At 46.5% G+C, this 23,357-nt stretch overlaps 1 protein-coding gene across 1 annotated transcript in view; it reads left to right on the top strand.

Moving 5' to 3' along the window:
- The window catches only part of LOC144506322 (complement C4-B-like), an 86,922-nt gene that overhangs the window by 20,252 nt on the left and 43,313 nt on the right, over positions 1 to 23,357 (top strand). The window contains exons 5-7 of the mRNA XM_078232279.1: positions 7,338 to 7,426; positions 17,605 to 17,693; positions 22,003 to 22,103. Of these exons, the coding sequence (XP_078088405.1) occupies positions 7,338 to 7,426; positions 17,605 to 17,693; positions 22,003 to 22,103 (279 nt within the window). The remainder of the gene's footprint in view (positions 1 to 7,337; positions 7,427 to 17,604; positions 17,694 to 22,002; positions 22,104 to 23,357) is intronic.

The following is a 23,357-nucleotide window of genomic DNA, read 5'->3' as shown; positions in this document are numbered from 1 at the left end:
TCCCAAAACCATGATAGGGTTCCCCATTGACCTTACCTTCCACCCCAACAGCTTCCGGATTCAATGGATCATCCTCCGGTGTGATACCACTACCAAACGCATTCTCTCCCCCCTCACCTCTCAGCATTCCAAAGGAACTGTTCCCTCTGCGATCCCCTGGTCCACTCCACAGTTCGTCCAACATTCCCTTCCCTTCCCATGGCACCTTTCAGTGCAAGTGCAGAAGATGTAACACTTTCCTTTAACCTCCTTCCTTCTCACCATCCAAGGCCCCAAATACGCCTTCCAAGTAAAACAACGATTCACGCAAATTTCTTTCAATTTATCTGACTGTATTTGCTGCTCTCGAAGTGGTTTCTTGTACACAGGGGAGGAGAAACATAGATTGGGAGATCACTCTGCGGAACACCTCTGTACAGTCCTTAAGTATGAATCCGAGCTTCCTGTTGCTTGTCATTTTAATTCTCCACCTTAAGGCCACTCTTACCTTGCTGTCCACAGCCTGCTACAATGCTCCAGAAACTCGAGGAACAGCACCTGATCTTTGGACTGGGATCTCTCCAGCTTTCTAGACTAAACGTTGAGTTCCGTAACTTCAGATCATAAGCTCTGTCTCCATCATGTGTCATTTTATTTTTACCAATTTGATTTCTTCCTTTATCCCTTCCTGTTACATTCTGGTGGCCGCTATGAATCTAATTAGACTTTACCTGGATATATCTTTTATTTCTTTACTGTATCTTTCCAACTCCCTTTAACTTTTGTGCCTGAAAAGATTATTCTCATTTAATCTCCCCTGTCCCTTACCCTATCATAGATCTATTTCAGGGAAAGTTTTCTTACTCTGATACATCCAACCTCAAATCTCTTTCTTAGAGTCATAGAGGTTTACAGCATGGAAACAGGACCTTCAGCCCAACTTGTCCACGCTGCCTTTTTTTTAAAACCCCTAAGCTAATCCCAATTGCCCACGTTTGGCCCATACCCATCGTATCCATGTAACTATCTAAATGCTTTTTAAAAGACAAAATTGTACCTGCCTCTAATACTATCTCTGGCAGCTTGTTCCAGACACTCATCACCCTCTGTGTGAAAAAATTGCCCCTCTGGACACTTTTGTATCTCTCCCCTCTCACCTTAAACCTATGCCCTCTAGTTTTAGACTCCCCTACCTTTGGGAAAAGATATTGACTATCTAGCTGATCTGTGCCCCTCATTATTTATAGACCTCTATAAGATCACCCCTCAGCCTTCTACGCTCCAGAGAAAAAAGTCCCAGTCTGTCCAGCCTCTCCTTATAACTCAATCCATCAAGTCCCGGTAGCATCCTAGTAAATCTCTTCTGCACTCTTTCTAGTTTAATAATATCCTTTCTATAATAGGATGACCAGACCCATACACAGTACTCCAAGTATGGCCTTACCAATGTCTTGTACAACTTCAACAAGACGTGCCAACTCCTGTATTCAATGTTCTGACCGATGAAACCAAGCATGCTGAATGCCTTCTTCACCACTCTGTCCACCTGTGACTCCACTTTCAAGCAGCTATGAACATGTACCCCTAGATCTCTTTGTTCTGTAACTCTCCCCAATGCCCTACCATTAACTGAGTAAGTCCTGCCCTGGTTCAATCTACCAAAATGCATCACCTCACATTTATCTAAATTAAACTCCATCTGCCATTCGTCAGCCCACTGGCCCAATTGATCAAGATCCCCTTGCAATCGGAGATAACTTTCTTCACTGTCCACTATGCCACCAATCATGGTGTCATCTGCAAACTTATTAACCATGCCTCCTATATTCTCATCCAAATCATTAATATAAATGACAAATAACAGTGGGCCCAGCACTGATCCCTGAGGCACACCACTGGTCACAGGCCTCCAGTTTGAAAAACAACCCTCGACAACCACCCTCTGGCTTCTGTCAAAAAGCCAATTTTGTATCCATTTAGATACCTCACCCTGGATCCCATGAGATTTAACTTTATGCAACAACCTACCATGTGGTACCTTGTCAAAGGCCTTACTAAAGTCCATGTAGACAACATCAACTGCACTGCCTCATCTACCTTCTTGGTTGCCCCTTCAAAAAACTCAATCAAATTTGTGAGACATGATTTTCCACTCTCAAAGCCATGCTGACTGTCCCTAATCACCCCTTCTTTGGTGATCACTCACTAACGGGTCTGATTGTCCGCCTAAGAAACTGTGTTCCTGGTCTTGGATTCTGTGGGTCCTTACATGGCTGACGAGCCCCATCCTAGAACTATGGGGGCGATTCTCCCAAAAGTGTTGAATTGGCGGGAAAACTGTTCTAGATCATGACTGTTTTTTCAATGCAGCTTCAGACCTGAATCTCCGCACTCTGTGCACTGCAGAGGACACAATCAGGAATCTCATTAAAAACCCAGGGGGTTGGGGCCTATTCACACCGGAGTCTGACAGTTCCTGAACTCTGTGCATGCGCAGTGGCCCCGATCTGTCAGTCTCCCCGTTTGCTGGCAAGCTCGATTGCTGGCCAGCCCGGGACCCCTGCAGTGCTGCCCCTCCAGCTCCCCCCTTGGCTCGATTGTGGTCCCCATGACAATTCCCGGGCCAGCCCTGACCTCCCCCCACTCTGGAGCGCCCCGATGTCCAGGAGGCACCACCTCCCCCACCGCCTGACCCCCTGGGGGGCCCCCGATTTCCCCCCTTCATTCCGGCAGGATCTCCCGCTAGTTCCCCAAATGTGGGGAGCTACTCTAAACCCCGCTGGAATGAAGTACTCCTGGCGGGGTGGGAGATTCAGTCGGGCCCTGCAAATTCCCAATAATAATGTGCAAAACATATGAAAAAAAGATTCAAATAACGTATCTGTCTTCCCGCCGGTTTCCAGTGTGGTCTGGACTCCGACTGTTCTCCGTCTCTACGAGATGCACATGCGTTCCCGGCGCATGCGCAAATCCCTGAAAAAGGCCAACGACACGCATCTCACAGCCTGACCCGCCTGAAAAGTTGTGGGTCGCGATGGGAGAATCGCCCCCTATATCTCCAACTGTACACTTGGCAGGTGTTTCCGGGAGGTTGGTTCAGTCCTCAGACTCTAGATCGCTGATATTCTTTCTTAGGCTCCTTTTCCAGACCTCCTTTTGCCATCAGGTGTCCTTGAAGAATTGTGTCCCTTCAATGAGGAGGTTCCTCCAAGTAGATGGGCTTTGGAGGATAGGCATTATAAAATAAGGGGTAATGTTCACAGGGTCTCGATATTGTTGATCTGGAGTTCCCTCATGTATTGTCTAGAAGTTCTCACCAATGGAACGTCAGCATGGAGCAGGATATCTGGAACTGGACCAATTCTTCTTGCTTCAACTTTGCAGCTCCAAATGTAAACAAGTCACACTCACGAGGATTCTCTGGCAGCAGGTTGAGAACCAGGCACACGGCATTTCCGGCAGGGCAGAGAGAGAGAGAGTCACATAGGATAATCTTCCTTTCCCAACTCATTCCCAACATGACTGACTTCAAAACCAGCAGCTTCAAAGCTTAAAGCTTGTCTCTGCCATGAGATTTCCAGTAAGTCACTAAACCTTGCCTTTCAGTTTTTTTTCCCCACCAGTTAAAGTGATTGCAGTTCAAAACAAACATATAGAACATAGAAAAGCTACAGCACAAACAGGCCCTTCAGCCCACAAGTTGCGCCAAACATGTCCCTACCTACTAGGCTCATCTATAACCCTCTATCTTATTAGCTTCCATGAACTTATCCAAAAGTCTCTTAAAAGACCCTATCGAATTCGCCTCCACCACCACTACCGGCAGCCGATTCCACGCACCCACCACCCTCTGAGTGAAAAACTTACCCCTAACATCTCCTCTGTACCTACTCCCCAGCACCCTAAACCTGTGACCTCTTGGGGCAACTATTTCAGCCCTGAGTAAAAGCCTCTGAGAATCCACTCCATCAATACCTCTCAACATCTTGTAAACCTCTATCAGGTCGCCTCTCATCCTTTGCCTCTCCAAGGAGAAAAGACCTAGCTCTCTCAACCTATCCTCATAAGGCATGCCACCTAATCCAGGCAACATCCTTGTAAATCTCCTCTGCACCCTTTTTATGGCTTCCACATCCTTTCTGTAATGAGGCGACCAGAACTGGGCACAGTACTCCAGGTGGGGTCTGACCAGGGTCTTATACAGCTGCAGCATTATCTCCCGATTTCTAAACTCGATTCCTCTATTGATGAAGGCCAGTATTCCATACGCCTTCTTAACCACAGCCTCTACCTGCGACGCTGCTTTGAGCGTCCTATGAACCCGGACCCCAAGATCCTTCTGATCTTCCACACTGCCAAGCGTCTTACCCTTAATATTATATTCTTTCATCCTATTCGACCTGCCAAAATGAACCACCACACGCTTATCTGGGTTGAAGTCCATCTGCCACTTCTCCGCCCAGTCTTGCATCTTATCTATGTCTCGTTGCAACTGCTGACATCCCTCTACACTATCCACAACACCACCAACCTTTGTGTCATCAGCAAACTTGCCAACTCTTCCTTCCACTTCCTCATCCAGATCATTTATAAAAATCACAAAGATCTTCCTCAAGGACAAAGAACAAAGAAAAGTACAGCACAGGAACAGGCCCTTCGGCCCTCCAAGCCTGCACCGATTATGATGCCTACCTAAACTAAAACCGTACGCACTTACAGAATCCGTATCCTTCCATTCCTTCCTATTCATGTGTTCATCTAGATGCCCCTTAAATGCTGCTAGCGTACCTGCTTCCACCACTTCCCTCGGCAGGCATTCCAGACATTCACCATCCTCTGTGTAAAAAATGTGCCTTGCACATCTCCTCTAAATATTTCCCCACACATCTTAAACCTCTGTTGTCTAGTACTTGACTTTTCTACTCTAGGAAAGAACATCTGACTATCCACTCTGTCTATGCCACTCATAATCTTGTAAACCGGCACGGTGGCACAGTGGTTAGCACTGCTGCCTCACAGCGCCAGGGACCTGGGTTTGATTCCCGGCTTGGGTGACTGTCTGCATGGAGTTTGTACATTTTCCCCGTGTCTGCATGGGTTTCCTCCGGGTGCTCTGGTTTCCTACCACAGTTCAAAGATGTTTGGGTTAGGAGGATTTGCCCTGCTAAATTGCCCCTTGTAAGGGGGATTAGCAGGGTAAATACATGGGGTTATGAGGATAGGGCCTGGGTGGGATTGTTGTTGGTGTAGACTCGATGAGCCTGATGACCTGCACTGTAGGATTTTATGAGAAACCTCTATCAGGTTTGCATCGTTCCAGTGAGAACAAACTGAGTTTATCCAGCCTCTCCTCATGGCTAATACCTACCAGACCAGGCAACATCCTGGTAAACCTCTTCTGTACCCTGTCCAAAGCCTCCACATCTTTCTGGAGGTCAGATCATGTCTTGGAAGAAGGCAGGCCTGACCCCAGTCCAAGGTGAACTTGTGGCTTTTTAAAAAAAAAACTTCAGGTCAGCACCCAGATAATTGAACATCTTTCCATATTTAAAAAAGCTATGAAAGATTTTGGCCAGAGTTTTCCAACCTTGCCTGTGCTGGGATTCTCCAGTCCCACTGCAGTAAATGGAGGTTTGACTGAGCGTCAAATCTTCCATTCTCTCTGGCAGCATTGTCAGGATGTGCGAGACTGGAGAATTCCGGCCCTTAATTTTCCCAACAGTTTAGAAACCTTACTGAAAACAGCAGCTGCTGCGGGAAGAAGAAAGCATGTCCTCTCCTTCCCCCATCACTGCCGACTCTCCTACGCTCACCCGACCTCCATGTGAGAAGCTTCACTCTTCCATTTCTGCCTCAGCTAGGATCGGCAAGTCCGACTGAAAATGAGTTGTATTGTCAGGGCAGAACAAATCTTGCTGGGCACCATCATCTGGTCATTACCACATCACTGTTTGTAAATCGACTGCCTTGTTTCATACGTAACAACAATGACTAGACTCCAGAAAGTACTTCATTGACTCTTTGGGACATCCAGTGACCATGTAAGGTGCTATATAAATGCAAGTCTGTCTTTCTTGTTTCTTTTCAGTTCCCAGATGTGTGACAATATTGTGCCTTTAACAAATGTATTTGGGTCATGTTTTTTTGTGCTGAATCCATTTTAGCAGTTTGTTTTATTAACAAGGGTGCCACTGGGTCTGTATCTGGCAGCTCTGTATTGTTACTGCAGCAGCATAATTGTTCCTAATTGCTAGAATGTTGGTTTTAATCTGAATCAATGCTGCTCTGCTTTTTTAGTGTTCCCCTGGGGTTTTGTGAGTAGGGCTTGAGTAGGTTGACTGACAGAAAAAAAACAGGTGACTGAATGGAGCTAGGCTTGCACAGAGAAATCAAGGGCAGTCTGCTGTTGGGGGACTTTAAAGAGAGGTTACTTTTTCTGTGTCTCTTCCTGTCTCTGGAGTTGGAGACTAGAATCTGCCACGAAACAAGTCTCTTTCTCTGAGATTCTGCTGTTTGGGGAGGTGGTTGTATGAGAGTCAGAAGATAGGTATCTGTCTGGATCTCTGTCCAGAGGTCTTAAAGAGCTGGAAATCATAGAAATCATAGAAATCCTACAGTACAGAAAGAGGCCATTCGGCCCATCAAGTCTGCACCGACCACAATCCCACCCAGGCCCTATCCCCATATCCCTACATATTTTACCCGCTAATCTACGCATCCCAGGACACTAAGGGGCAATTTTAGCATGGCCAATCAACCTAACCCACACATCTTTGGACTGTGGGAGGAAACCGGAGCACCCGGAGGAAACCCACGCAGACACGAGGAGAATGTGCAAACTCCACACAGACAGGGAACCGAACCCAGGTCCCTGGAGCTATGAAGCAGCAGTGCTAACCACTGTGCTACCGTGCCGCCCTTGCATCCACATGGGTTTTTGGTGCTAACTGGTTCTAAAGAAGGGATATTTGTCCATGGAGACACTGCTTAAATTGGAACTATAGAGATGGATAGCTGTTAAGAATTATACTTTGTCTTGTTTAAGTATTTTAATTGGAAATGTTATGCTAATTATTTTTGCTATATTCTAACTGTGCTCTCAAACAAAGTTTGTTTTGATAAAAGCTTCCTAGTGAGTCAATTGAATTGTACCTGGAGCAGAACACCTTATGCTCACCCTAATGCCAAAATCAAAAAAAGTTGGTCTAGGTTACCCCCGTAACGTACCTTGGAGTTTCTGATCTGGTTCCTAACAGATGATGTAAGTTATTATCGCTTACATGGCACAGGTTGATATTTTTCACTAGACACAGTTTACTGGTAATAATTAACCAAGAATTTGTCTTGTTACATTTTAGCATTCAGGCTCTGTTGTTGCAGAAGCAATGAGCTTTAACCAAAGCTCAGGCGCAGTCTGCAGAGGCGAAGTGACCATCCCTTCCCTTCTGTGAGTCCCTGCTTTTGTTTGTAACACTCTTCCATGTACCTATTTCATTGACCTCCTCCACTTCCAACTTCCCCATAGATGCACCTAATTTGATAAGTACTTGCAAGAGGTTACATTTTTAAGTGCCACCTGCTATTGTTGTCCATTTACTGGGCAAATAATCTTTTTTATTCATGTAAATCTTTTCAGGCAACAATTTGGGTCAATGAATCTGGGACATTCGTTATAATATCATAGGCAAGTGAAGGATTGAGTTTATTGAATTTCATACCAGTTGTCTGGTCTAGAAATACTGAAGCCCTTTGCTATTCTTGCAGTGCAAACGATTCAGGTTAAATATGTAATAGACAGCTGACCTGATCAGTGATGTAAGATCACATGACGACAGAGTACGCTGAGAGAGATATTTCTATGTAGAGCCTCGCGCTAAGCCTTGCACTGAACATAGTTATTGGAATGTTGCATGAATATTACAAGTTTTCCAGCAATTCCTATCCATCCTAACCAAGGATAACAGAAGCTAAGACCCCACAATGATGATCATAGTATTCTTTCAGAGTCAACTGGCCATCTGCTCAGCCCCTTTCCAATCTTCTACATGCCTGCAATATCAAAAATCAACTGTCCCCACCTTCAGTTTCTGGGTCTGAATCTTGCTGTTGGGGGAAAAAAAGATGTACATCATCAAGGTACAATGTATTTGCTCCTTCACAACTTCCTTAAATATTTGGCCAGAATTTTCCCCATCCCCAACAAACTGATGCAAGTATATCTTTGCCCCTTCCTCATGATGAAAGTGCCATAAGCTTGGTCTAGATTTCATATTCTTTTAACATCTAGCTGCCTGGCTGGCCTTTCTGTACAATATCCAGAGCTGGACACCATTCTCTGTGTGGTTGTGACAGGGTCTCAGGAAAGTTCCTAACTCCTACACTATAGGCTCACCCCTTCTGGCTCCTCTCCTGTTGTACTTGCTGATGCCTCCAATTCACCAACTCTGTTACCTCATTGTGAGTCATAGCTGGGGTTATCAGTGGTGTGTATTTACAGCTGGAAGCGAGGCTTGTTTGTAAACTTGACCTTTTATTGAACATTCTGTCAACTATGTACAGTCATGATGTGGAGATGCCGGCGTTGGACTGGGGTAAACACAGTAAGAAGTTTAACAACACCAGGTTAAAGTCCAACAGGTTTATTTGGTAGCAAAAGCCACACAAGCTTTCGAGGCTCTGAGCCCCTTCTTCAGGTGAGTGGGAATTCTGTTCACAAACAGAACTTATAAGACACAGACTCAATTTACATGAATAATGGTTGGAATGCGAATACTTACAACTAATCCAGTCTTTAAGAAACAAAACAATGGGAGTGGAGAGAGCATCAAGACAGGCTAAAAAGATGTGTATTGTCTCCAGACAAGACAGCCAGTGAAACTCTGCAGGTCCACGCAACTGTGGGAGTTACAAATAGTGTGACATAAATTCTGATTCTAGGATCGCATGATAAAGACTCAGGAGGAAAAAAGCAGAAATATTTATGTGAAATAGTGTGACATAAACCCAATATCCCGGTTGAGGCCGTCCTTGTGTGTGCGGAACCTGGCTATCAGTTTCTGCTCCGCGACTCTGCGCTGTCGTGTGTCGCGAAGGCCGCCTTGGAGAACGCTTACCCGAATATCAGAGGCCGAATGCCCGTGACCGCTGAAGTGCTCCCCAACAGGAAGAGAACAGTCTTGCCTGGTGATTGTCGAGCGGTGTTCATTCATCCGTTGTCGCAGCGTCTGCATAGTTTCCCCAATGTACCATGCCTCGGGACATCCTTTCTTGCAGCGTATCAGGTAGACAACGTTGGCCGAGTTGCAAGAGTATGTACCGTGTACCTGGTGGATGGTGTTCTCACGTGAGATGATGGCATCTGTGTCGATGATCCGGCACGTCTTGCAGAGGTTGCTGTGGCAGGGTTGTGTGGTGTCTTGGTCACTGTTCTCCTGAAGGCTGGGTAGTTTGCTGCGGACAATGGTCTGTTTGAGGTTGTGCAGTTGTTTGAAGGCAAGAAGTGGGGGTGTGGGGATGGCCTTGGCGAGATGTTCGTCTTCATCAATGACATGTTGAAGGCTCCGGAGGAGATGCCGTAGCTTCTCCGCTCCGGGGAAGTACTGGACAACGAAGGGTACTCTGTCCACTGTGTCCCGTGTTTGTCTTCTGAGGAGGTCGGTGCGGTTTTTCGCTGTGGCGCGTTGGAACTGTTGATCAATGAGTCTAGCGCCATATCCTGTTCTTATGAGGGCATCTTTCAGCGTCTGGAGGTGTCTGTTGCGATCCTCCTCATCCGAGCAGATCCTGTGTATACGGAGGGCTTGTCCGTAGGGGATGGCTTCTTTAACGTGTTTAGACACAGACATCAAGTTTCTACAAAGATGCAAGAAAGCAGACAAGATACCGAAAGGACTACAGATCACGAACCCACTCAGGTCAACCTATAACACAGACTACGCTGAGAGACTTTGCCGTCGCACCTCTCTCACCCTCCTCAACCACCTCATACACCAACTCTACAGCAAACGCCGCAGCCTGGAAACCAAGATCGAATCCATATTCTCAACTTGCGCTCAGGACGCAGACCAGCTGCGAAACTCTGCCAAGCAGACGAGACAAAGGAACTACACCATCTACATGCACACCAAGAACAGGAAACTTGAGAAACTCGGCATCACCACCAGCAGCAACCAAGCCTCCCCCGGTACCACAGTAGGAAACAGTCCCACTGCAGGGAAGTCCATTGTCAACTTGTCCGACTACACACTTCAACCAGATGAAATCGAAGTTCTCAGCCGAGGGCTTAATTTTTGCCCCACCACCAAAATAGACCCCATCAGTCTCGCAGCAGACACAGAGGAATTCATCAGGCGAATGAGGCTGAGGGAGTTCTTCCACAAACCCCAAGAGGCCAACAACGAACACAATGAGACAGCCAATGAACTGGAACAGCCGACAGAGAGATCCGCAGTGCATCCGAAGAGGAAAGAGTCGAATTGGACTCCTCCGGAAGGCCGCTGCCCTCGACTTGACATGTATGCCCAAGCCGTCAGGAGGTGCGTCAACACCAAATTCATCAGCCGCACTCACAAGACAGCCCCGAACATCACCCAAGCACAACGTAACGCCATCCACGCTCTCAAGACCAACCGCAACATTGTCATCAAACCAGCAGACAAAGGAGGGGCCATCGTCATACTGAACAGAACGGATTACTGCAAAGAAGTGTACCGACAACTCAACAACGAGGAACACTACAGACAGTTACCTGCAGATCCGACCAAAGAACACACCCGTCAACTCAACACTCTGATCAAGACCTTTGATCCGGACCTTCAGAACACCCTCCGTGCTCTCATCCCACGTACTCCCCGCGTTGGAGATCTCTACTGCCTCCCGAAGATACACAAGGCAAACACACCCGGCCGTCCCATCGTATCGGGCAATGGGACCCTGTGCGAGAACCTCTCCGGCTATGTCGAGGGCATCCTGAAACCCATTGTACAAAGAACCCCCAGCTTTTGTCGCGACACGACGGACTTCCTACAGAAACTCGGCACACATGGAGCAGTTGAACCAGGAGCGCTCCTCGTCACAATGGATGTCTCAGCACTCTACACCAGCATCCCCCATGACGATGGCATTGCTGCAACGGCCTCAGTGCTCAGCGCCAACAACTGCCAGTTTCCAGATGCAATTTTACATCTCATCCGCTTCATCCTGGACCACAATATCTTCACCTTCAACAACCAGTTCTTCATCCAGACACACGGAACAGCCATGGGGACCAAATTTGCACCTCAATATGCCAACATCTTCATGCACAGGTTCGAACAAGACTTCTTCACCGCACGGGACCTTCAACCGGTGCTATACACTAGATACATCGATGACATTTTCTTCCTTTGGACTCATGGTGAACAATCACTGAAACAACTCTATGATGACATCAACAAGTTCCATCCCACCATCAGGCTCACCATAGACTACTCTCCGGAATCAGTTGCATTCTTGGACACGCGCATCTCCATTAAGGACGGTCACCTCAGCACCTCACTGTACCGCAAGCCCACGGATAACCTCACGATGCTCCACTTCTCCAGCTTCCACCCTAAACACGTTAAAGAAGCCATCCCCTACGGACAAGCCCTCCGTATACACAGGATCTGCTCGGATGAGGAGGATCGCAACAGACACCTCCAGACGCTGAAAGATGCCCTCATAAGAACAGGATATGGCGCTAGACTCATTGATCAACAGTTCCAACGCGCCACAGCGAAAAACCGCACCGACCTCCTCAGAAGACAAACACGGGACACAGTGGACAGAGTACCCTTCGTTGTCCAGTACTTCCCCGGAGCGGAGAAGCTACGGCATCTCCTCCGGAGCCTTCAACATGTCATTGATGAAGACGAACATCTCGCCAAGGCCATCCCCACACCCCCACTTCTTGCCTTCAAACAACTGCACAACCTCAAACAGACCATTGTCCGCAGCAAACTACCCAGCCTTCAGGAGAACAGTGACCAAGACACCACACAACCCTGCCACAGCAACCTCTGCAAGACGTGCCGGATCATCGACACAGATGCCATCATCTCACGTGAGAACACCATCCACCAGGTACACGGTACATACTCTTGCAACTCGGCCAACGTTGTCTACCTGATACGCTGCAAGAAAGGATGTCCCGAGGCATGGTACATTGGGGAAACTATGCAGACGCTGCGACAACGGATGAATGAACACCGCTCGACAATCACCAGGCAAGACTGTTCTCTTCCTGTTGGGGAGCACTTCAGCGGTCACGGGCATTCGGCCTCTGATATTCGGGTAAGCGTTCTCCAAGGCGGCCTTCGCGACACACGACAGCGCAGAGTCGCGGAGCAGAAACTGATAGCCAGGTTCCGCACACACAAGGACGGCCTCAACCGGGATATTGGGTTTATGTCACACTATTTCACATAAATATTTCTGCTTTTTTCCTCCTGAGTCTTTATCATGCGATCCTAGAATCAGAATTTATGTCACACTATTTGTAACTCCCACAGTTGCGTGGACCTGCAGAGTTTCACTGGCTGTCTTGTCTGGAGACAATACACATCTTTTTAGCCTGTCTTGATGCTCTCTCCACTCCCATTGTTTTGTTTCTTAAAGACTGGATTAGTTGTAAGTATTCGCATTCCAACCATTATTCATGTAAATTGAGTCTGTGTCTTATAAGTTCTGTTTGTGAACAGAATTCCCACTCACCTGAAGAAGGGGCTCAGAGCCTCGAAAGCTTGTGTGGCTTTTGCTACCAAATAAACCTGTTGGACTTTAACCTGGTGTTGTTAAACTTCTAACTATGTACAGTGCAGGCTTGATGGGCTGATGGGCCTCCTTCTGCATGGTAGGGTTCTATGTACAGTAAGGCTTAGCATGAGACTCGGCATAGAAATATCTCTCACCATACTCTGGTGTCATGTGATCTTACATCACTGATGCTGTAGATTATCTATTTGCATATTTAGCATTAACCCCACTTCATGGTACACCAACAACTACAGATCCCTTTCCTGTTGTATAGGGCTGCTAAAAGTCATTTAACTGACAATCTCACAGCTTATTCCCCCTTTGCAGGAGATGCATGTGCAATATGAGCAAGTTCCTTTATAAAGAACATACTATACTTCCTCATGGCTTGTTTTAGTTCCTCTGGCAAGGAAGCTGTAACCGTCATGGTGTTCATCCAAGATGTACAATTATCATGGAATACCTGCAGTGCAGAAGGAGGCTATTCGGCCCATCCAGCCTACACCGACAACAATCCTACCCTGGTCCTGTTCCCGTAACCCCACATATTTACCCTACTAAGACCCCTGACATCCCCCTAACACTAAGGAGCAATTTAGCATGGCCAATCAACCTAATGATGTGGAGATGCCGGCGTTGGACTGGGGTAAACACAGTAAGAAGTTTAACAACACCAGGTTAAAGTCCAACAGGTTTATTTGGTAGCAAAAGCCACACAAGCTTTCGAGGCTCTGAGCCCCTTCTTCAGGTGAGTGGGAATTCTGTTCACAAACAGAACTTATAAGACACAGACTCAATTTACATGAATAATGGTTGGAATGCGAATACTTACAACTAATCCAGTCTTTAAGAAACAAAACAATGGGAGTGGAGAGAGCATCAAGACAGGCTAAAAAGATGTGTATTGTCTCCAGACAAGACAGCCAGTGAAACTCTGCAGGTCCACGCAACTGTGGGAGTTACAAATAGTGTGACATAAATTCTGATTCTAGGATCGCATGATAAAGACTCAGGAGGAAAAAAGCAGAAATATTTATGTGAAATAGTGTGACATAAACCCAATATCCCGGTTGAGGCCGTCCTTGTGTGTGCGGAACCTGGCTATCAGTTTCTGCTCCGCGACTCTGCGCTGTCGTGTGTCGCGAAGGCCGCCTTGGAGAACGCTTACCCGAATATCAGAGGCCGAATGCCCGTGACCGCTGAAGTGCTCCCCAACAGGAAGAGAACAGTCTTGCATCACTGGCAAGACTGTTCTCTTCCTGTTGGGGAGCACTTCAGCGGTCACGGGCATTCGGCCTCTGATATTCGGGTAAGCGTTCTCCAAGGCGGCCTTCGCGACACACGACAGCGCAGAGTCGCGGAGCAGAAACTGATAGCCAGGTTCCGCACACACAAGGACGGCCTCAACCGGGATATTGGGTTTATGTCACACTATTTCACATAAATATTTCTGCTTTTTTCCTCCTGAGTCTTTATCATGCGATCCTAGAATCAGAATTTATGTCACACTATTTGTAACTCCCACAGTTGCGTGGACCTGCAGAGTTTCACTGGCTGTCTTGTCTGGAGACAATACACATCTTTTTAGCCTGTCTTGATGCTCTCTCCACTCCCATTGTTTTGTTTCTTAAAGACTGGATTAGTTGTAAGTATTCGCATTCCAACCATTATTCATGTAAATTGAGTCTGTGTCTTATAAGTTCTGTTTGTGAACAGAATTCCCACTCACCTGAAGAAGGGGCTCAGAGCCTCGAAAGCTTGTGTGGCTTTTGCTACCAAATAAACCTGTTGGACTTTAACCTGGTGTTGTTAAACTTCTTACTCAATCAACCTAACCCACACATTTTTGGACTGTGGAGGGAAACCGGAGCACCGGGACGAAACCCAGATAGACACGGGGAGAATGTGCAAACTCCACACAGACAGTCACCCATTACAGGAATTGAACCCGGGTCCCTGGCGCTGTGAGGCAGCAGTGCTAACACTGTGCCACCTAGGATCACTGCAAACCTCTCTGGCAAGGTTCTTTGGGTCTCAGTTTATTTGTAAGAGTCTGAGTCACGAATGTTTACAATTTCTTCAGCTCCTAATTTTGATACTGAGTGAGGCACAGGAGGCCATTCAGCCATTGAATCCATGTCTGCCCTCTGTCCCATTGCCCCTCTATCCCCATTTTCCTGCAAGTTTATGTCCCTCAAGTCATCCTATTTCCTTTGAAAATTGTTAACAGTCTACACTTCCACCACCCTCAAATGCAACGATTTCCTGATCATTATCACCCTGCGTAAAAAAATGGATGATCCATCTCGGCTTCCTCCAGTGGTCCCCAGCATCTCAGATGCCAGTCTCCAGCCAATTCGATTCATTCCATGTGTTATCAAGAAATGGTTGGAGGCACTGGATACTGCAAAAGCAATGGGCCCTGATAACATTCTGCAATAGTACTGAAGACTTGTGCTCCAGAACTTGCCGCTCCCCTAGCCAAGCTCTTCCAGTACAGTTGCAACACTGGCATCTACCCGATAATGTGGAAAATTGCCCAGTTGTGTCCTGTACACAAAAAGCAGGACAAATCCAACCCGGCCGATTACCGCCCAATCTTGATCATCAGTAAAGTGATGGAAGGGGTTATCAACAGTGTTATCAAGCAGCACCTGCTCAGCAATAACCTGCTCAGTGACGCCCAGTTTGAGTTTTGCCAGGGTCACTCAGTTCCTGACCTCATTACAGCCTTGGTTCAAACATGGACAAAAGCTGAATTCCAGAGGTGAGGTGAGAGTGACAGCCCTTGACATCAAGGCCGCATTCGACCTAGTGTGGCATCAAGGAGCCCTAGCGAAACTGGAATCAATGGATATTGGGGGCAAACTCTCCGCTGGTTGGAGTCATACCTGGCACATAGGAAGATGGCTGCGGTTGTGGAGGGTCAGTCATCTCAGCTCCAGGACATCTCTGCAGGAGTCCCTCTGGGCAGTGTCCTCGGCCCAACATCTTCAGCTGCTTCGTCAATGACCTTCCCCCTGTCATAAGGTCAGAAGTGGGGATGTTCGCAATGATTGAACAAAGTTCAGCACCATTCGTGACTCCTCAGTTACTGAAGCAGTCCATGTTCAAATGCAACAAGATCTGGACAATATCCAGGCTTGTCCTGTCATGTGGCAAATAACATTCACCACACAAATGCCAGACAATAACCATCACCAATAAGAGACACTCTAACCACTGCTCCTTAACATTCAATGGTGTAACCATCACTGAATCCCCCACTGTCAACATCCTTGGGGTTACCATTGACCAGAAACTCAACTGACTCACCACATAAACACGGTGGCTACAAGAGTAGGTCAGAGATAAGGAATACTGCAATGAGTAACTAACCTCCTGACTCCCTAGAGCCTATCCGCCATCTACAAGGCACAAGTCAGGAGTGTGATGGAATACTCCCCACCTGCCTGGATGGGTGCAGCTCCTACAACACACAAGAAGCTTGACACTATCCAGGACAAAGCAGCCCGTTTGATTGGCACCACATCTACAAACATTCAATCCCTCCACCATTGACGCTCAGTAGCAGCAGTGTGTACTATCTACAAGATGCACTGCAGCAATTCACCAAAGCTCCTCAGACAGCACCTTCCAAACCCATGACCACTTCCATCTAGAAGGGCAAGGGCAGCAGATAAATGGGAACACCACCACCTGCGAGTTCCCCTCCAAGTCACTCACCATCCTGACTTGGAAATATATCACCGTTCCTTCGTAGTCGCTGGGTCACAATTCTGGAATTCCTCCCTAACGGCATTGTGGGTCAACCTACAGAACAGGGACTGCAGCGATTCAAGAAGGCAGCTCACCGCCACCTTCTCAAGGGCAATTAGGGATGGGTAATAAATGCTGGCCAACCAGTGATGCCCATGTCCCACGAATGAATTTAAAAAAAAGGTGCCAGAGTGTGGCGACTAGGGGATTTTCATAGTAACTTCATTGTAGTGTTAATGTCAGCCTACTTGTGACTAATAAATAAACTTTAAAGACATTCAATAAGATCATGGCTAATCTAATTTTAACCTCAACTTCACATTCCCACCTACCCCCAATAACCTTTCACCTCCTTACTTGTCTAGAATCTATCTACCCCTACCTTAAAGATATTCAAAATCTCTGTGCCTGCTTTGTCCTGGGTGGTGACTATCTGCTCGAGTGTTGTTGGAACTGTGCTCATCCAGGCAAGTGGAGAGTATTCCATCGCACTCCAGACTTGTGCCTTGTAGATGGTGGACAGGCTTTGGGGAGTCAGGAAGTGAGTTACCTGCTACAGGATTCCTAACCTCTGACCTGCTCTGGAAGCCACAGCATTTATATGGCTGGTCCAGTTCAATTTCTGGTCAATGGTAACCCCCAGGATGTTGTTAGTGGGGGAAATCAGTGATGGGGAGTTGGTAAGATTCCCAAAGTCTGCCCATTGTCCAGGCCTTGCTGCATTTGGAGATGGATTGTTTCAGTATCTGAAGAGTCATGAATGGTGCTGAACATTGTGCAGTCATCAACGAACATCCCCAGTTCTGACCTTGTGATGGAAGGAAGGTCATTGGCGAAGGGCTTACCTCAACAAAAAAAGGATTTTATTTGTGGGTGAACCAGAATAAGTGAGGCAGGATTTGATTACTTGGGGCCAGGTATATAATATTATACAAATGGACCATCTAAATGTTGCATGAAAGATTAGAGACTTGAGCTTCCATTTCCCCATTAATTGAAGAAAAGCCAATTTATTTGTAGGAATATTATTTTGTGGAAAGTATTTGAATTGCTTTTCGAATGTACTGACAGATCACATCTGTTTAATCCAAGGCTTGGAGACTTTGTGATAAAGGGAGAAACTAATTCATCTTTATACTCCATGAACATGGGCTACAGGAAGTTTCAAATTACGGAGCAAGGTAAGTTTTAATTTAATATTTCCATTCATTCTTCACCAGGATCAGTTATATTGAGAGAGAAAGGATATTCTGCTGGGGGTTTCAAGGCTTCTTCATGCATTTTGTGTTGAAGTTGTAATCTTAATTCAGCTTTGTTGTGGGATTTTGAGGAACATATATCCACAATGTGAATCAGATCCGGAGATTAGTCAACAATTGTATGAGAGGAGTTTGCCAGTTATCATTATGGTGAAGTATTGTGGACTCGGAGAGATGTTAAATGTCTTGATGAGACCCGTTTTACCCTGTATCCAAACTCTGCTCACAGGGAAGTTGTGGGGTGGCATGGTGGCGCAGTGGTTAGCAGGCAGAGCAGGCAGCATGTGGTTGCCGCTCAAAGAGGGTCTGGTGGACTGAAGTGCATTTATTACAATGCAAGAAATGTAACAGGTAAGGCAGATGAACTTAGAGTTTGGGTTAGTACTTGGAACTATGATATTGTTGCTATTACAGAGACTTGGTTAAGGGAAGGACAGGATTGGCAGCTTAACGTTCCAGGATACAGGTGCTTCAGGTGGGATAGAGGGGGGATGTTAAAGTGGGTGGGGGAGTTGCACTACTGGTTAAGGAGAATATCACAGCTGTACTGTGGGAGGACACCTTGGAGGGCTCATACAGCGAGGCAATATGGGTAGAGCTCAGGAATAGGACGGGTGTAGTCACAATGTTGGGGGTTTATTATAGGCCGTCCAACAGCCAGAGAGATAGAGGAACAGATAGATAGGCAGATTTTGGCAAGGTGTAGAAGTAACAGGTTGTTGTGGTGGGAGATTTTAACTTGCCCTATATTGACTGGGACTCACTTAGTGCTATGGTCGAGGATGGGGCAGAGTTTGTAAGGAGCATCCAGAAGGGCTTCTTGAAGCAGTATGTAGATAGTCCAACTAAGGAAGGGGCCGTACTGGACCTGATATTGGGAATGAGCCCAGCCAGGTGTTTGACATTTCAATAGGGGAGCAGTTCGGAAACAGTGACCACAACTCAGTAAGCTTTAAGATACTGATGGATAAAGATGAGTGTAGTCCTCAAGTGAAGGTGCTAAATTGGGGGAAGGATAATTACAACAGTATTAGTCAGGAACTGAAGAATGTAGATTGGGGGCAAATGTTTGAGGGCAAATCCACATCTGGCCTGTGGGAGACTTTCAAGTGTAAGTTGATAGGGATTCAGGACCAGCACATTCCTGTAAGGATGAAGGATAAGTATGTCAAGTTTTGGGAACCTTGGATAACGAGAGATATTGTGAGCCTAGTCAAAGTGAAAAAGGAAGCATTTGTCAAAGCTGGGAACACACAAAGCAAGTGTGGAATACAAGGAAAGTAGAAAGAAACTTAAGCAAGGAGTAAGGAGGGCTCAAAGGGGTCATGAAAAGTCATTGGCCAGCAGGATTAAGAAAAATCCCAAGGCTTTTTATACATTTACAAAGAGCAAGAGGGTAGCCAGGGAGAGGGTTGGCCCACTCAAGGACAGGGGAGGGAATCTGTGTGGAGCCAGAGGAAATGGGTGAGGTATTAAATGAGTACTTTGGGTCAGTATTCACCAAAGAGAAGGACTTGGTGGATGATGAGTCTGGGAAAGGGTGTGTCGGTAGTTTGAGTCATGTTGAGATCAAAAAGGAGGAGGTATTGGGGTTGTTGAGAAACATTAAGGTAGACAAGTCCCCAGGGCCTGATGGGAATACTGAAAGAAGCAAGGGAGGAAAGTGCTGGGGCCTTGAGAGAAATCTTTGCATCCTCACTGACTACAGGGGAGGTTCCAGAGGATTGGAGAATAGCCAATGTTGTTCCTTTGTTTAAGAAGGCTGGCAAGAATAATCCAGATAACTACAGTGAGCCTGACATCAGTGGTAGGGAAATTATTGGAGAGAATTCTTCGAGACAGGATTTACTCCCGCTTGGAAATAAGTGGACATATAGCGAGAGGCAACATGGTTTTGTAAAGGGAAGGTCATGTCTCACTAATTTGATCGAGTTTTTCGAGGAAGTGATGAAGATGATTGATGAGGGTAGTGCAGTGGATGTTGTCTACATGGACTTCAGTAAGGCCTTTGACAAGGTCCCTCATGGCAGACTGGTGCAGAAGGTGAAGTCACTTGGGATCAGAGGTGAGCTGGCAAGGTGGACACAGAATTGGCTCGATCATAGAAGACAGACGTAACAATGGAAGGGTGTGTTTCTGAATGGAGGGCTGTGACAAGTGGCGTTCCTCAGGATCACTGCTGGGACTTTTGCTGTTTGTAATATATGTAAGTGATTTGGAGGAAAATGTAACTGGTTTGATTAGTAAGTTTGCAGACGACACAAAGGTTGGTGGATTTGCGGATAGTGCTGAGGACCATCAGAGGATACAACAGGATGTAGATCGGTTGGAAACTTGGGCGGAGAGATGGCAGATGGAGTTTAATCTGGACAAATGTGAGGTAATGCATTTTGGAAGGTCTAATACAGAGAGGAAATATACAGTAAATGGCAGAACCCTTAAGAGTATTGATGGGCAGAGGGATCTGGATGTACAGGTACACAGGTCACTGAAAGTGGCAATGCAGGTGGAGAAGGTAGTCAAGAAGGCAAACAGCATGTTTCCCTTCATCGGCCGGGGCATTGAGTTTAAAAATTGGCAAGTCATATTGCAGCTTTATAGAACCTTAGTTAGGCTGCACTTGGAATATAGTGTTCAATTCTGGTCTCCACACTACCAGAAGGATGTGGAGGCTTTGGAGAGGGTACAGAAAAGATTTACCAGGATGTTGCCTGGTTTGGAGGGCATTAGCTATGAGGAGAGGTTGGAGAAACTTGGTTTGTTCTCACTGGAACGACAGACGTTGAGGGGGTGACCTGATAGAAGTCTACAAGATTATGAGAGGCATGGACAGAGTGGATAGTCAGAAGCTTTTTCCCAGGGTGAAAGAGTCAATTACTAAGGAGCATAGGTTTAAGATGCGAGGGGTAAAATTTAAAGGAGATGTACGAGGCAAGTTTTTTACACAGAGGGTGGTGGGTGCCTTGGAACTTGCTGCCGGGGGAGGTAGTGGAAGCAGATAGTGTCTTTTAAGGGTCGTCTTGACAAATATATTAGTAGGACGGGAATAGAGGGATATGGTCCCTGGAAGGGTAGGCGGTTTTAGTTAAGTCGAGCAGCATGGTCGGTGCAGGCTTGGAGGGCCGAAGGGCCTGTTCCTGTGCTGTAATTTTCTTTGATCTTTGAAAATCCCGCCCGCATGAATGGTGGTAACATTCTGGCCTATCATTGTAACCCTTTATTTCCCTTCACCCTCATTTGTTTGTCTACTTTCCCCTCACTGTTTCTATGTTACTCTCTTCAACCACTCGCTGTGGTAGCCTGTTCCACATTCTCACCACACTCTGGGTAAAGAGTTTCTCCTGAATTCCCTATTTGATTTCTCAGTGACTATCTTATATTGACGGCATCTAGTTACACTCTCGCCTATAAGAAGAAACATTCTCTCTGCATCCACTCTGTCAAAACCTTTCAGATTTTTTAAACACCTCTATTAGGTCACCTCAACCTACTTCTTTCAAGAGAAAACAGATCCAGCCCGTCAATCCTTTCCTGATATGTATACCCACATAGAATCCCTACAGTGCAGAAGGAAGCCATTTGGCCCATTGAGCCTGCCCCAACAGCAATCCCACCCAGCCCCTATTCCCATATATTAACCCTGCTAATCCCCCTAACCTACACATCCTGGGACACGAAGGGGCAATTTAGCATGGCCAATCAACCTAACCTGCACATCTTTGGAATGTTGGGGGAAACTGGAGCACACGGAGGAAACCCACGCAGGCACAAGGAGAATGTGCAAACTCCACACAGTGACCCGATACCGGAATTGAATCTGGGTCCCTGGCGCTGTGAGGCAGCAGTGCTAACCATTATGCCACCGTGCCACCCGTATTTCTGGTATCAGCTTTGTAAATCTCCTCTATATCCTATGCTGCCCAGAATTGAAGGTTTGTTGAAAGTTGAACATAGTTTTCTTACTTCGCAATCCTATCCCTCCATGGATAAAACCCAATGCTTAGTTTGCTTTTCAACGATCCAGTTGGAGAATTGCTTTCCCCATTGCCACTTTTCCGCTGGATGCTTACATTGTTGTGCTGAGGCAGGTGGCACAGGCCCAAGGACTCGTGCCCACTGACTGTGCCAGGCAGAGCTGTGCATATCAGAAAATGGTGGGAAAAGTCCAATGGTCGTGCTTCCTGTTATAATTAATCAACAAATGGAATTATTTTTTGTGCCCCCTTTGTAGCTTACAGGAAAGAAAAGGAAAAGAATGAGATTCTAAATACTACCATTAACCTGACAAAGACAAAACACTTCTTTATACCTGGAGCTCCTTTTCGGATTCTGGTATGTATAAATTCACAGGAGAAAGGAGGGAATTGGACACAGATGGTGATATCAGACAGGTGATTTATTTATCAAAATTCACTGGACTCTGGGGCAGTGCCGGCTGATTGGAAAACAGCTACTGTTACGCCGCTGTTTAAAAAAGGAAGTAGAAAAAAAGGCGGGTAACTACAGGCTGGTTAGCTTAACGTCCGTAGTTGGGAAAATGCTGGAATCCATCATTAAAGAAGAAATAGCGGGCCATCTGGATAAGAATGATTCGGTCAAGCAGACGCAGCATGGATTCATGAGAGGAAAGTCGTGTTTGACGAACTTACTGGATTTTTATGAAGATGTGACTAGTGCGGTTGACGGAGGGGAACCGGTGGATGCGGCGTTTTTGGATTTCCAAAAGGCGTTCGATAAGGTGCCTCACAAAAGGTTGCTGCAGAAGATTGGGGCACACGGAGTTGGGGGTAGGGTGTTAGCGTGGATTGGGGATTGGCTATCCAACAGGAAGCAGAGAGTTGGAATAAATGGGTGCTTTTCTGGTTGGCAGGTGGTGACTAGTGGCATGCCGCAGGGATCGGTACTGGGGCCTCAACTGTTTACTATTTACATAGATGATCTGGAGGAGGGGACTGAGTGTAGGGTAACAAAGTTTGCTGATGACACGAAGATAAGTGGGAAAGTGAATTGCGTGGAGGAAGCGGAAGGTCTGCAGAGAGATTTGGATAGACTGAGTGAGTGGGCGAGGATCTGGCAGATGGAGTATAACGTTGGCAAATGCGAGGTTATTCACTTTGGAAGAAATAATAGCAAATTAGATTATTATTTAAATGGAAGAAAATTACAACATGCTACTGTGCAAAGGGACCTGGGAGTCCTTGTGCAGGAGTTGCAAAAACTCAGTCTGCAAGTACAACAGGTGATCAAGAAGGCAAATAGGATGTTGGCATTTATCGCGAGGGGGATGGAATATAGAAGTCTTGCTGCATCTGTACAAGGCATTGGTGAGGCCGCAGCTGGAATACTGTGTGCAGTTTTGGTCCCCTTATTTGCGAAAGGATATATTGGCCTTGGAGGGAGTGCAGAGAAGGTTCACCAGGTTGATACCGGAGATGAGGGGTGTAGATTATGAGGAGAGATTGAGCAGATTAGGTTTGTACTCGTTGGAGTTTAGAAGGCTGAGGGGTGATCTTATAGAGGCATATAAGATAATGAAGGGGCTGGATAGGGTAGAAGTGGAGAGATTCTTTCCAGTTAGAAAGGAAA

The sequence above is a fragment of the Mustelus asterias genome, chromosome 17 (assembly GCF_964213995.1).
Source record: "Mustelus asterias chromosome 17, sMusAst1.hap1.1, whole genome shotgun sequence".
Lineage (NCBI taxonomy): Eukaryota > Metazoa > Chordata > Chondrichthyes > Carcharhiniformes > Triakidae > Mustelus > Mustelus asterias.
The sequence above is the reverse complement of the archived record's forward strand: the minus strand, read 5'-3'. Positions and strand labels throughout refer to the sequence as shown.